This window comes from Lynx rufus, unplaced genomic scaffold (genome assembly GCF_022079265.1).
Source record: "Lynx rufus isolate CCGP_SWC_20201006 ecotype Redwood Valley unplaced genomic scaffold, mLynRuf1.p SCAF_17, whole genome shotgun sequence".
NCBI lineage: Eukaryota > Metazoa > Chordata > Mammalia > Carnivora > Felidae > Lynx > Lynx rufus.
Window position 1 is genome coordinate 33,538,836 of NW_025814831.1, and position 14,620 is coordinate 33,553,455.

General features: G+C 39.8%; 1 protein-coding gene across 4 annotated transcripts in view; it reads left to right on the plus strand.

The window, feature by feature from the left end:
* DCAF5 (DDB1 and CUL4 associated factor 5) overlaps positions 1-14,620 on the plus strand; it is a 104,687-nt gene that overhangs the window by 23,264 nt on the left and 66,803 nt on the right. For 3 of the 4 annotated variants that reach the window (XM_047079443.1, XM_047079445.1, XM_047079447.1), the window contains exons 2-5: positions 5,494-5,637; positions 8,696-8,732; positions 9,801-9,940; positions 11,715-11,844. In XM_047079443.1, the coding sequence (XP_046935399.1) occupies positions 5,494-5,637; positions 8,696-8,732; positions 9,801-9,940; positions 11,715-11,844 (451 nt within the window). The remainder of the gene's footprint in view (positions 1-5,493; positions 5,638-8,695; positions 8,733-9,800; positions 9,941-11,714; positions 11,845-14,620) is intronic. The other variant, XM_047079444.1, reaches the window with a different exon arrangement.

The window sequence follows — 14,620 nt, forward strand, 5'->3', positions numbered from 1 at the left end:
AAAACAAAATCTTTAAAAAAGATCACCTATCTCCCCTACTTTTTTTTTTTTAATGTTTATTTATTTTGAGAGGGAGAGAGAGAATCCCAAGCAGACTCTGTACTGTCAGTGTAGAGCCCAACCTGGGGTTTGATCCTGAACTGTGAGATCATGACCTGAGCTGCAAACTCAACCTACTGAGCCACCAGGCACCCTCCCCCACCTTTTTTCTGTAATATTTTAAAGGAAATTCCAGACATACTATTTCACCTACCTTAGTATGTATGCATCCCTAACTGATAGGCACTTTTTTGTTTTTTAACAGCACCACAGTGTCATTGTTATACTTAAATTTTTTTTTTAACATTTATTTTTGAGAGACAGACACAGCACGTGAGCAGGGGAGGGGCAGAGAGAGAAGGAGACACAGAATCTGAAGCAATCTCCAGGCTCTGAGCAAGTTGTCGGCACAGAGCCCGACTCAGGGCTCGAACCCACAAACTATGAGATCATGACCTGAGCCAAGGTCTGATGCTCAACCGACTGAGCCACCCAGGTTCCCCGATATGCTTTAGAGATGTAACAATATTGGGGCACCTGGCTGGCTCAGCTGATAGTGTGACTCTTGATCGCAGGATTATGAGTTCAAGCCCCATGTTGGGCATGGACCCCACTTAAAATTAAAAAAGAGATGTAACAATATTTCCTTGATACCATAAAGCATAAAGAAAAGCAGAGAAATGAACAGAGTAATGTATAGAATTGTTAAATAGCTATATTGTACACCTGAAACTAATATAATACTGCATGTTAATTGTACTGGAACTTAAAATAATTTTTTAAATAGATACCAATTGGATTTGACAAAATGTTGACAATTTGTTAAATTTGCTTATAGTCTGTTTTTATTTTTTTTAAAGAAACAAAACTTTACAGGTACAATTGAAGTCCTCTTTAGTATATGTGTGTTTATCAACAAACTATATGGTATTATTTTGTATAGTTAAAAATACATATTTAATGTTATCTTTTACATATCCTTCTGAAACTTGGCTTTATTACTTGCCATTAGGTTTTCAAGATTTATGTTGGTACACATATATCTAGTTCATTTTAACTGCTGTATGTTGTTCTGCTTGGTTTAGATTTAATTTGTATTTGTATTCCAATGGAATTTATTAGTTTATATATTGATGGATATTTGTATTATTTAGAATTTCGTTGTTTGCCATTGTAAACAGTGATGCAGTGTACATCCTTGTACATTTCCTTGTGTCACTTTGTAAGAACTTATTTAAATTATAATTTGCATTTTCCTGATTACTATAGAGGTTGAGATCCTCTGTAATATCTTTTGGCTATTTTGGTTGTCCTCTTCTGTGAGTTATCATATTTGCCTCTTTTCCTAATGGTTTTAAAAATTGATTTGTAGGAATTCTTTGTATAAGCCATTGTCCATTTTGTGTATTGCTAGAATCTTTCAATTCAGGGAGTCTTTTCCTGGTCCCTGTTTCTGGTCTCTCAGTTTACTATAGTTCGGTTGGCCTCTGTTTTTATTCCTATGCTCCCCTGTTTTATTCTAACTTGTACATTTTTCAGTTATGTTACCAAGGTAGAGAATCCCTTCAGTTGTCCATTAGGTGAACTGCTTTGTCATTTATGGTTAATTTTTTGTTCTATAAGGCAGGCAACCTAGAGTAGTGATTAAGAATGGAGGCTATAGAGTCTTAACTGCTTGCTTTTGAATCTCAGCTCAACCACTTTACTTACTGTGCGACCTTGGTAAGTTACTTAACCCTCTTGTATTTGACTTTACAATCTATAAAACCCACGAGGGCAGAGCTGTTATGATCCCAGTTTTTTTTTTTTTTTGATGAAACTCAGGCTCAGGGAGATTAGATTAGAAACATGAGTAAGTAGAAGAAACATGTGGGCTTCTTTATCTTTTGAGTTTCCACTTTTGATAGAGACATGGGCACAGAGAAATATTTCTGTAACACAGGATACACAGGAGCAAGAGCTATGATAGGTCCCTGACCTGTGACTTCAGTGTTGGGAAAAAACAGTAAGAGTAGGAACTATGGAGAACTAAAGTGCCCACTGCCTGTATGAATCTATTATTAGGGTAAAAAACTCCTTTGTGTTATTATTCATTAAAACAAAATAACAAAAACCCAAACCTTTATTTTTTTTGACTTTAACTTATAAGAGATTTGAATTTTTTAAAAAAATTTTAAATCATCTCTACACCCAAAGTGGGGCTTGAATTCACAATCCTAAGATCAAGAGTCCCATGCTCCACTGACTGAGCCATCCATCCATCCTAAGATATAGAATTTAGATAACCATCCCAGGCCAGAGATTCATAGTTGAAATAGGCAAATCATAAACACAGAACACAAGGCCACACTTAAGGGATCAGTTTGGTAGACAATGAAACACTTTGGAGGATGACACACAACTTGATTTTGACCAACAATGAAAGAAAGAAGGAACTCAAGCAGCAGAGGCAACTTCTTTCTATGGGAGGGAGAATAAATTTGACTTGGCTACTGTATCTTCTATTGATTTTTAAAATTACATTATAAAAGGAAACATGTTTCTGGCAAAAGGTCAAGTACTACAAGAAGGTGTAAAGTAAGAATTAAAATATAAGATATAAAATTTCTCGAGTCAACAAAACTAAAAGTCTGTGTGGGAGAAGATATTTGCAGATGACATATTTGACAAGAGGTTAGTATCCTAAATCTGTAAAGAACTTATCAAACTCAACACCCAACAACTAAATAATCCAGTTAAGAAATGGGCAGAAAACATGAACAGATATTTTTCCAAAGAAGACATCTAGATGGCTAACAGACACGTGAAAAGATGCTTAACATCACTTTCATCAGGGAAATACAAATCAAAACCATGATTAGATACCACCTCACACAGGTCGGAATGGGCAAAATTAACACAGGAAGCAACAGGTGTTGGCGATGGTGTGGAGAAAAAGGAACTCTCATGCACTGTTGGTAGAAATGCAAACTTGTGCAGCCACTCCGGAAAACAGTATAGAAGGTCCTCAAAAAGTTAAAAATAGAACTATCCTACGTTCCAGCAAGTGCACTACTAGGTATTTACCCAAAGGATACAGAAATACTGATTGAAATGGTCACGTGCACCCCAATGTTTAGAGCAGAATTATCAACAGTAGCCATATGATGGAAACAGCCCAAATTCATTGACTGATGAATGAATAAAGATATGTATATATTTATGTACAGTGGGATATTTACTCAGCCATCAAAAAGAATGAAATATTACATTTGCAACAAGATGTATGGAGCTAGAGTGTATTATGCTAAGTGAAATAAGTCAGAGAAAGACAAATGCCATATGATTTCACTCATGTGGAATTTAAGAAATGAAACAGATGAACATAGGGGAAGGGGGGAAAAGAGAGGGAAGAAAACTATCAGAGACTCTTAACTATAGAGAACAAACTGAGGGTTGGTTGATGGAGGGAGAAGGGTGAGGGATGGGCTAAATGGGTGATCCATATTAAGGAGTGCCCTTATGGTGATGAGCACTGAGTGTTTGTATGTAAGTGATTAATCACAAAATTCTACACTTGAAACCAATTTTACCACACATGTTAACTAAAATTTAAATAAAAAGCTTGAAATAAAAAATAAAAGGTTCCCAATAATATAAACCCAAAAGAATTAAAAACAGAGACTTGAACAGATATTTGCACATCCATGTTCTTAGCAACATTATTCACAATAGCCAACAGGTGAAAACAACCCAAATGTCCATCAGTGGATGAATGGATAAACACAATATGGTGTGTGTATATGTGTATAACAGAATATTAGCCTTAAAAAAGAATGGAATTCTGGTACATGCTACAGTATGGATGAACTTTGAAGATATTATGCAAAGTGAGCAAGACAGACACAGAAAGACAACTATTGTATGGTTCCACTTACATGAGTTAGCTAGAACAGTTAAATTCACAGAGGCAGAAAGTAGAATGGTAGTTACTGAGGGCGGGGAAAGTTATTGTTTATTAGGTACAGAGTTTCAGTTTGGGATGATGTAAAGATTCTGGGGATGGATAGTGGTGATGGTTGCACAACAGTGCAAATACAAAGAATGTGCAAGTATACGGTGTAAGTATATAGAATTGTATACTTAACAATGGTTAGAATGGTAGATTTCATGTTTTATGTATTTTACCACAGTAAAAACGTCTCCCAACTCTAGTCTGGAGATGGTGTCCAGTATAAACAGTTTCTTTTATAGATATATAGATAGGCAAATACAAACATAGATATGCAAGTATGAGCATATTAGTTCTGCTCTTTGGGGGCACTCATTTAGGTGCTTGGAGACTCCGCAGTAAATAAATTGACAAGGATCCTGCAGTCCTGGAGTTTTTAAAATTTTTGTTTTACACAGAATGCATTTTGGTACACATACTGTTTTACACCTTATTTTCCCCCTGCACAAAGACCTTTGGACATCTTTCCAAGTTCTAGATTTACTGATTTCACGGCTGCATGGTATACCCTTGTATGGGTGTGCTATAATTTGTGGCTGTTGTATTGAATGGAGAAGGGGAAGAAGAGGAATAGAGATTGCTGTGGTTTGCTGCTCATGTTTGCCCCTGTTGTAACTTAATTTTTATTAGGAGACTAATATAGGCTTGTTATAAAAAGTGAGGGGGTGCCAAATAAATAAAAGTAAGAACCCTCCAGTCTGTTCTTTTTATTTTAATCCTATTTCCTGGAAATAATAACCACTGTTAACCATTGTTAACACGTAACAGTTATTTATCCTTCCAGACATTTTTAATGCATCTGCAAAAATAAAAAATACATAGAACATAATTATTCTCTAGGAGCTGGCTCATGCAGTACAGTACTGCTCATTTAATTCAGACTATTGTAAGTTATGCAAAGGAAAAGAGCTGAACCTGGGCTTCATGAGAGCTAGGCTCTGTCTAGATCCTGCTGTGACAGTCAATTCCTTAGTTATCATTTGTATGCTGTCCCATATTCAATGAATCACATCAAGGAGAGTGCTTTGAAAACCAGTATGCTAGAACTATTACCATGGAGTTCCTTGGTTGCAAGCATTAGAAACCAGCTCACCTTCTGTTAGATAAGAAAAGGTTGCCGGGAACATTAGTAGAAGGATTTTAGGTAGCAAGCAAAAATATATTTAAATAACTGAGTCTCTGGAAAGTCAGGAATAGAGTGCCTTTGAGGGTTTCAATATCAGTGTTTATCCCTTTCCATATGTCTGTTCAAGATTTAATTCCTGGGGAAAAGTGAGTGGCTTAGAGACCATGTATCTCCTGATGGTTAAGGCGGTAGAGTCCTGGGTTTATGTGCCCCATCAGAATCTCACAGAGTCGGGGAGTTGCAGTTTTGGAAGGGATAGAGTTCGAGGCTGGCAAAACTGAGTGTCAGCCTTGAAGTGTCAGCCATTTTAACCCTAGATTCTTATTCCCCTCTCAAGGAGGAGATGACCGGCGGGTTCTGCTATGGCACATGGAACAAGCTATCCACTCGAGAGTCAAGCCCATACAGCTGAAAGGAGAGCACCATTCCAACATTTTTTGCCTGGCTTTCAACAGTGGGAACACCAAAGTATTCTCTGGAGGTGAGAAGAAGGGAGACTTCCACCCTAGGAAATTCACTGTGGCTGAGATTTTAGATGAAAGAGTCCAAAAAGTAGCCTTGTTTTTCTTCCTTTATTTCACTGAGCTATAGAAATGGTTTCCCATAGCTTGTCTTCTCTGCATTACAGCAGTTTAGACATGTATGTGAGAGTAATTCCTCCTTCCTTCCCTCCTTTCTTCTGTTCTTTTGATCCTTTACTCTCATTCTTTGTCTTTTTTGTTAGAAAATTTTTTACATTGCAATGTGGCATATAGAAACATGCACACATTTAAAATAGTACTTAACCTTATTATGTGTGGTACATTCTGATTTTTTAAAAATTCTATTTCATTTTTAAAGATATTTTTTAAATGTTTATTTTGAGAGAGAGAGAGAGAGAGAGAGAGGATCCCAAGCAGGCTCCTCACTGTCAGCCTGGAGCCTGACACGGGGCTCGAACCCACAGCTGTGAGATCATGACCTGAACCGAAATCTAGAGCCAAAAGCTTAGCTGACTGGGCCACCCAGGCACCCCTCGTTTTTAAAGATCTTAAAGGTTGTAACTCAAATTGATGTTGTGATCCATGGGTGGCTCCTGTTTGAAAAACAGTGTGTTAGGGTACAATTGGAATGTCAAGCCAGCCTCTTGGTGATGCCTTTCATCAACCACACTCCTTTCTGAGCACCGCATTTCTAACCCTGACCTCCCTTTTGCACTGCAGATTTTTGCATGGAATATCTACTTATGTGTTCTAAAAGCAATTTAAGTACAGCAAATCTAAAACCAAGATTATTAGTCTTCTTCTCCTGCACAAATACTTCCTCTTGTTCCGTGGATTCCCTTTCTCAGTTATTATCAGTGTTCACCTAATGATTCAAGCTATTAGGTTTAAACTTTAAGAAACTGCTTATATTGAAGCGCTTTCTTAAAAGGTTTTTTATTTTTATTTATTTGTGGGGAGGAGGGGCAGACAGAGGGGGAGAGAATTTCAAGCAGGCTCCATACTGTCAGCGCAGAGCCAGATGCAGGGTTCAAACTCACAAACCTTTGAGATTATGGCCTGAGCTGAAATCAAGAGTCAGGTACTTCACCAGCTGAGCCACCCAAGTGCCCCTGATATCAAGCACTTTTAACTTACAAAAAAATGACAGTTTCACCTGGTTCAGTCTAATAGAAATCTTGAAGTCATCCTCAAACCTTCCTTTCTTTCATTTACCTATCTTGTGACTCACCAACCAGACTTAGAAGCTTCTCATATTCATCCTTTTAGTTTCTGCTCTCTTTCCTTACCCACTGCACTGGTTCAGGCCCTCATCTTTGACCCGGACTATTGCAGTGGCCTTTGTGATTTCTGCAACGTCTCTAGCCCTCCTAATTTGTCACTTATACAAGTTTTCTTTTAAAAATAAAGTTTAACCATGTGAACCTCTGACCCTACAGTGTCCACAGGATAAAGTCTAAACTTCAGTCTACCTCTCTAGCCTCACTTCCCTCCCCCGCATCATGTACTCTAGCCCACTACACCACTTGCCACCTTTGGTGCCCTTGTGTTGTTTGCTCTTGCTGTTCTGTCATGGGTCATGATTAATTGTCCGGTCCCCCCAATTCCCCTGAGTCTTCCATTGGTAATAGTTTTGGGTTATTAGAGTTTCTGTTCAAATGTCTCCTTCCCTATCAAAACATTGACGTCTTCTGCCATGTACTGTCAACCTGCTCCTGAAGGAAATAATTGCTCCTTTGTCTGTGTCCCCATTGTAGAGCATATCACTACAACAAGATAACCCATTTTGTCACTGTTTGTGTAGCTGGACTGGGAGTTCCTCAAGGGTCAGGCAGAATCTACTCTTCCCGTATCCCTATCCCCTCAGCTATTCCTATTACCTAAAAAAAGGCATTAGTGTGGTTTTGATTTACTCGGTATGCACCCACAACAGAGTTTGTAGCCAGGGCTTTAAGATGACCTGGGCCACACCTCTACCGCTACTTTTACTTTCTGTTTAAGTGCCTGTTGGCTGTGCTTTCAGCGTAGAGTGGGAATTTTTGTACTTTTGTCTTTTCATAAGGTTTTTATGTTTGGTTATATAAACTACAGGACTACACATAATTGTGAATGTAGTATTTTTAGATTCCTTGATGGAATAAAAGAAAAATGCAAGAGAAAAAAGTTGTGGATAAAAACTTTCCTATCATTTATAACCCTACAATCATCACATTTTAATGGCTATAAAAAATGATAAGGATATGAATAGTAGCAAACATTTATTGGGGGCTTACTAAGTGCTCAGCCCTATTCTGAATGGTTTTAAAAATCTCTTATCATTGCAGTAACCCTATGAAGTATGTACAATTATCATCCCTATCTTATAGGTAAAAACTGAGGTATAGAATATCTATATTCCAAGTCTCACGGTTGAGTGTTTTGCTTAATTAAAAAAAAAAAAAACTAGATTGGATGAATGAATTAATTTACCCATGATCATTTATTCATTTTCTTAATGGCCACAGTTTTGTTGTTGTTGTGATGGCTGTTTTATATATATATATATAAAATATATAAAAATATATTTTTTCAATTGAATAATTCATTTTGGAAACTCATTATGTTATACCTAGTTGCTACAAGGCTTTCAAAAATTCTTTATAAGAATATCCTAGCCATGGGGCACCTGGGTGGCTCAGTTGGTTAAGCGTCTGACTCTTGATTTTGGCTCAGGTCATAATTTCTTGGTCATGAGATTGAGCCCTGTGTCCAGCGTGGAGTCTACTTAAGATTCTCTCTTTCACACGCTCGCGCTCTCTCTCTCTCTCTCTCTCTCTCCCCCCCTCCCCTTCCCTCCTCCTCCCTCCCCCTCTCTTCCCCCCCACCCCTCTTGCTTGCATGCATGCTCTCTCTCCTTCTGAAATTAGTCTTATAAAGCTTTTTTTCGTAATTAATATTCCTGCTTTGTATTAACATTGACTTTGTTCATATGTTTTCTGAAAACTTTAAAATTTTATGTTGTAATATGGACAGGGAGCACTTCGCAGGTTTTCAAATGTCTGCTTTTCTCCCTTACAGGAAATGATGAGCAAGTTATCCTCCATGATGTTGAAAGGTAAATAGATTGTTGGTATGTGAAGGTGACTGGCTCTGTTTCTCATATGAAGAGAGGCAAATTCTCTTTACACCAATGTTGTTTTTTGAAAAACAATTTGGATTTTAAAAAAAGAAAAGGGTTTATAAATTTGGAATGAACTTATACTTTTTAGGTGAAAATTTAAAGGGAGAGATTGGAAGAGAAAGAAACAACAACATAATAATGACTAATCTTTATGTGCTAGGTACTATTCTAGGTGCTTTGTATGTATTAATCAGTTTAACCCTCAAAATAATTTTATGAAGGAATACTATTATGGTCTCATTGCAGATGAGGAAACTGAGGTGTAGGGATGTTAGATAACATAAGGTCAGGTGGTGGTGCTAGGATCTGAACTTAGACAGCTTGGCTCCAGAGCCATGCTCATGCTTACCATCCCAGACTGCCACATCAACCCTCCTCTACCCCTGCTGACATCAGACCTGGCTGCTTTAAAGTTTTCCCTTGTTTTTGGAAATCAACCACCACCTCCAAATCTGTACAGAAGCAGATGCATTCTGCAGTAAGTGAAAACACTCAACTCATCTCTTGAGTTACCTTCAAATATGCGTATTTAGTGCAAAAAGCAAACTTACCATGAAATCTATAAAAAGTTTTTCTAATAGAACTTTTATTTTAAAAAAATTTTTTTGGTATTCATTTATTTTTGAGAGAGAGACAGAGCATGAGTGGGGGAGGGAGTCAGAGAGAGAGGGGGACACGGAATCTGAAGCAGGCTCTAGGCTCTGAGCTGTCAGCACATAGCCCAACGCGGAGCTCGAACTCACGAACTGTGAGATCATGACTTGAGTTGAAGTTGGACTCTTAACCGACTGAGCCATCCAGGGGCCCCAGAAGAGTTTTCGTTTTTTACCTGAAATTCAGTACCTACTTTCTAAGGAAATACAATCTCCTTTGGGTTTCACTAGATTGACTTTCTACTGGAAATGAGAGAGAACCCTACCTGAGGAACTCTGGGGCTGGGACTCTGCACTCTGCGTGTGCATGTGTGTGCCTGTGTGCCTCTCTCTGCTCTCTGTCTCTCAGCAGCGAGACCTTGGATGTGTTTGCTCACGAAGATGCGGTATATGGCTTGTCGGTGAGCCCCGTGAATGACAACATTTTTGCCAGCTCCTCAGATGATGGCCGGGTTCTTATCTGGGACATCCGGGAGTCCCCCCATGGAGGTAGGGTCAAAGGGCTGTTGGACTGTGTTGAAGAATTTGATGTCGAGTTCATTCAGATCCAGTTGATGACCTGAGTAACCTGAGTGGGAGAGATGGGAAGGGAGAGGAAACTCTTGGGCTGGGGCATAGATGTGTGTCTCTGGAGGTCCCATCCTACCCCTTAGCAGTCAGAAGTGAGGCACCGTTCTCAGTCCTCCTTGAGCCACTTGTGAGTCTCCACAAACCCTTGGACAGTAAGCACCACAGCACCTTGGTACTTAATGGCCCCAAGGGATAGAGATGCAATTCTTCATTGTAGAGAGTAGCTACCAAAGGCCAGCTCTGTGTGTGGTGCTGACATGCACAGAGTCTTGGTTATTTACAGAGAACAGGTGTGTTATACACTTGCATCCTAATTTCAGATGTGTGTATAGAAACTGAAAGTGATGGCAAATACTCTCTGTGTAAGGGGGATTGTCCAGGTGAGCTCCTCCTCCAAATGTGATCTTTGAGCTTCTGAAGTATAAGAATGAAGAATTGTTTTATTGAATTTCTCTGATGTTTTTCAGGAAATGCATCATTTCCGCTCATTTCCTGAATAGAAAGTTCACTCTGTAACTCTGCCTGTCTTCAAAGACTCTTTCCTCCAGCTGTACCCTCAGTGTCACCCCTGTGCCCACATTTAGTGCAGTTTTGTCAAGATCATAACCTGTGTACACAGAATTGCTTTCCTGCCTGTCTTGTCTGACAGGATCTGGATCTTTTTCTTATTCTATATTCAGAGCATTTTAACATGCTGGGCTGTGCCCCATTATTGAGATTCAGGCTATAAGAGAAGCTTGTTCTTAGGGTCAGGAAGATAAGGTAGCTCCAAGGAGCAACTGTGGCTGGGTCCCCATGTCCTAGGTAGATGAAATTCTCCTTTCTCTTCACTGCCCGCTGGCTGAGATGACTGAGCGCCCCAGTCCAGAGGCTTGTGCAGTGTCCCATGTGATATCCGACACTGCGGAGTGCTCTCTGTTGCTTCTAAACAACTTCCACGGGAATATATCCTTCTGGGTAGCAGGGCGATTCATTCCTTCCTCACCTGGAGCCAGCTAGTCTATGCAGAGGGCTGCAGGGTTTCTAAGTGAAGTTGATTAGAAGCTGGCTGGACGCAAGAGTTCAAGTATTAGGTGCTTTTTAAAAATATTCCAATACTGGGAATGAAATCATAAAATTCTAGACTGAGGCTATTTTCCTCTCAATTTAGAGAGCAATTTAGAGAAAAGGGAAGACTGCTATTATGTTTCATCATCTTCATTTTTCTCATTGTTTTGCTTTGTCTTCATTAAATTTTTGCGTAGTTGAAAACTTTTAATTTCTAAAACTAATAAATTTGGATTAAGGTACAATAATCCTACCAGTAATTGGTTGTAAATTTTTTCAGCTCATGTGGAATTCAATTTTACTTACTGTTAAATAGCTTACCTTCCCAGTTCCTGTAACCATTTCTGTTTTGTCACAGGATATGAAGAGGTACAATGCTCAGTGTTTCTGAGTATTATAGCTTTAAGTTTGTTTGTATGTACTAGAGTTGCTGTTTTCAGACTTTGCATGCAGAAAGTATGTGCTAGTCCTTGTTGAAGCCTTGTGAGTAGGGGTGACTGCTGGGGTGATGGACTACTTTGGGGCTCTGGCTACTAGGACAGTTACATAGGGTGTGATTCTCCTCAATCACATTCCTGCTTTGCCTGCCTCTGGCCCAGAGGTGCTGAATGAGCTATGGGGCTAATTGTCATTTCTCTATTCACAGAGCCCTTCTGCCTGGCGAACTATCCATCAGCCTTTCACAGTGTCATGTTTAACCCTGTGGAGCCCAGGTTATTGGCCACAGCCAATTCAAAGGAAGGAGTGGGACTCTGGGATATTCGAAAACCTCAGAGGTGAGCCCCATTTATTCATATGGTGTTAAAACTTCCCCCACCTCAGCTCTGAGGTAATGTGATCAACCAGCAAGGGTTGTGAGAACCTGTTTGGCTGTTGATCTCAATTGGACATCTCTTTTTTTTTATTTTTTATTATTTTTTTCAACGTTTATTTATTTTTGGGACAGAGAGACAGAGCATGAACGGGGGAGGGGCAGAGAGAGAGGGAGACACAGAATCGGAAACAGGCTCCAGGCTCTGAGCCATTAGCCCAGAGCCTGACGCGGGGCTCGAACTCACAGACCGCGAGATCGTGACCTGGCTGAAGTCGGACGCTTAACCGACTGCGCCACCCAGGCGCCCCTCAATTGGACATCTCTTAACATATACTGGTGCCTGTGAAGCCAGGGGAGCCCTGTCCCAAGAGACAGGCAGTGTGAGAAATCCACACTCCTTGCTAAGGGAGTCGTAAATTGTAATTTGACTCTAGACAAGTCAATTAAAGGCAAATAGATGAACTAGTGAGAACCTCCCTTCAGTACTGCCTTATATCTTTAGGCCCAGTGTTCCCCAGATGCCTGGGAGCTCTTGTGGGCAGGGGATGGGGACGGAGGAGATGGAGGGGAAGAATGTGTCAAACTCATGGCCACCGAACCATGGACTCTTAATTCCAGGCTGCAGGGTTTTCCAAATGAGCTTCAGGAGAACAGTGAATCCCCCAAATTGTGTGGAAATTGTATTATGTACCCATCTAAGTGCATTTTTCTGTGACGGGAGTTTGCTTTTTTTCAGTTTCTCAACCAGACTAGTGGTTAAAACAATAAAGGTTAAGAGCTGCTGTAGTGTTAGGGACCTAATGTGTTTCCCCTTCTCTTTGCTTTATTAAAAGAGTACACTTAGGACGATCTTCAACTGATGGTACAAATCATTAAGAGAAGCATTTCAGGCATCATTAAGGGAAATGTGTGGATGGGTTCAAATAGGAGGCTCTTTAATGTTCTTTAAATCCTATGGGTGAGGGACAAGCTTTTATGGCACCTATACTTAAAGCTAGCCTTGCTCCTCTGGATATTCTGCATGGAGGTAACTTCCTACTTTGTAAAGCAATATTGCAGAAGAGTATCATGGAAAGTAAGAGAGGTTATGATTTATTTCATAGGCCTCAAATGAAAGGAGCAATTAAGTACAGAGGATTATCTCCCTTGGTGATTTTTAGTTCTAGCTCATTCTCTCCATGGGGCAGTCAGAGGGAGCTAGAACTATTGCAGCAGATCTATATAGCTCAGAGGGGTGCTCCTGGTGTTGAGCAGGGCTCCCTGAATTTCCTTAGAGTAGCAGACATTTCTCCTGCCCTCTCTGGTGCATACACACCCAGCCCTTGCTTTCTCACCCTACTGAAATGCATATAGTGGCAGGACCCCTAGTGTGTCTTTGCACTGTGTGCGCTGTGTGCTCTCTGCCTGTGTTTCCCTGTGTTCAGCTGTAACAATCTCTGCTACTTAAGACTCTTTAGAATAATTGTTCTGGGGAAAAAAAGAATAATTATTCTTCTTAACCATATTAATAAGGGGCAGAATTTGGGCTAACTATGTCAGCCTTCTCCCAACCTACTACCCTCCATACTTACCATTGTAATGAATAGCTAGTAACTGGAATGAGGCCCTGAGCTATTTATCCCCAGTGGAAAGCTTGAATAGTGCATGCTGTCCTGCAGTGTCTTGAAAGAAGAGGAAGGGTTAAGTGTTTTAATCCTCTTCCTGATTTCCTCCCAGCAGTTTCCTACTGTGCGTTGTAGTTGGGTTCTCTTCCCCCTTCTACTTGTCTTCTCACTAAACATGGCTTCTTTAAAAAAAAAAAAAAAAAAAAAAAAAAAACAAATGTCTGGGGCACCTGGGTGGCTCAGTTGGTTAAGTGACCAACTCTCGATTTTGGCTCAAGTCACGGTCTTATAGTTCATAAGTTTGAGCACTGCATTGGGCTCCACACTGACAGTGCGAGCCTGCTTGGGATTCTCTCTCTCCTCCTCCCCCCACCCCCAAATAAATAAACTTTAAAATAGATAAAATCTAAGTGAAATTATTGTTTTGTTTTAAAGTAACACTTATTAGATTTAAGGTTTATATCAAGAGAAGTGTAATGAAACAAAAAAAGAAAAAAAATCCTATCTGTTACTTATAATTTCTACATGTTTGTACATCAGTACAGTTCTCCTTCTTGGTCTCTAGTCCTCTCCAAAGGTAACTGTAGCAGTTTCTTATATCTTTCCAGAACGTAATTTCTTTTTTAAGTGTATTTATTTAGAGAGAAAGTGAGAGTGTGTGTGCACGTGCATGCTTGAGTGGGGGAGGGGCAAAGAGAGTGAGAGAGACAATCCCAGGCAGGCTCTGAGCTGTCAGGGCAGAGCCCAATGCCAGGCTCGATCCCACGAACTGTGAGATCATGACCTGAGCCTAAACCACGAATTGGACGCTTAACCAACTGAGCCACCCAGGCACCCCTGTTTTTATATTTTTAATAAAAATTGTTACATTGTCCTGCCACCACCAAAGGCTGCACTGATTTACAAACCTACCAACTATGCATGCGACTACACATTTGTCCAGACCCTTACCAACACTTACACTGTCTTATGAGGGGAAAGATTATCTTCTTGTTTTGATTACTTCTTTAATTATGAATTAGGTTATATGGTTTCTTGGGGAACCTGTAGTTTTCAAAGCCCATATGGGAGAAAAGTCATCTAATAAGGCTAGTTGGTGATCTTGACTGATTCCTTTCTTGGAATAAAAAGAGG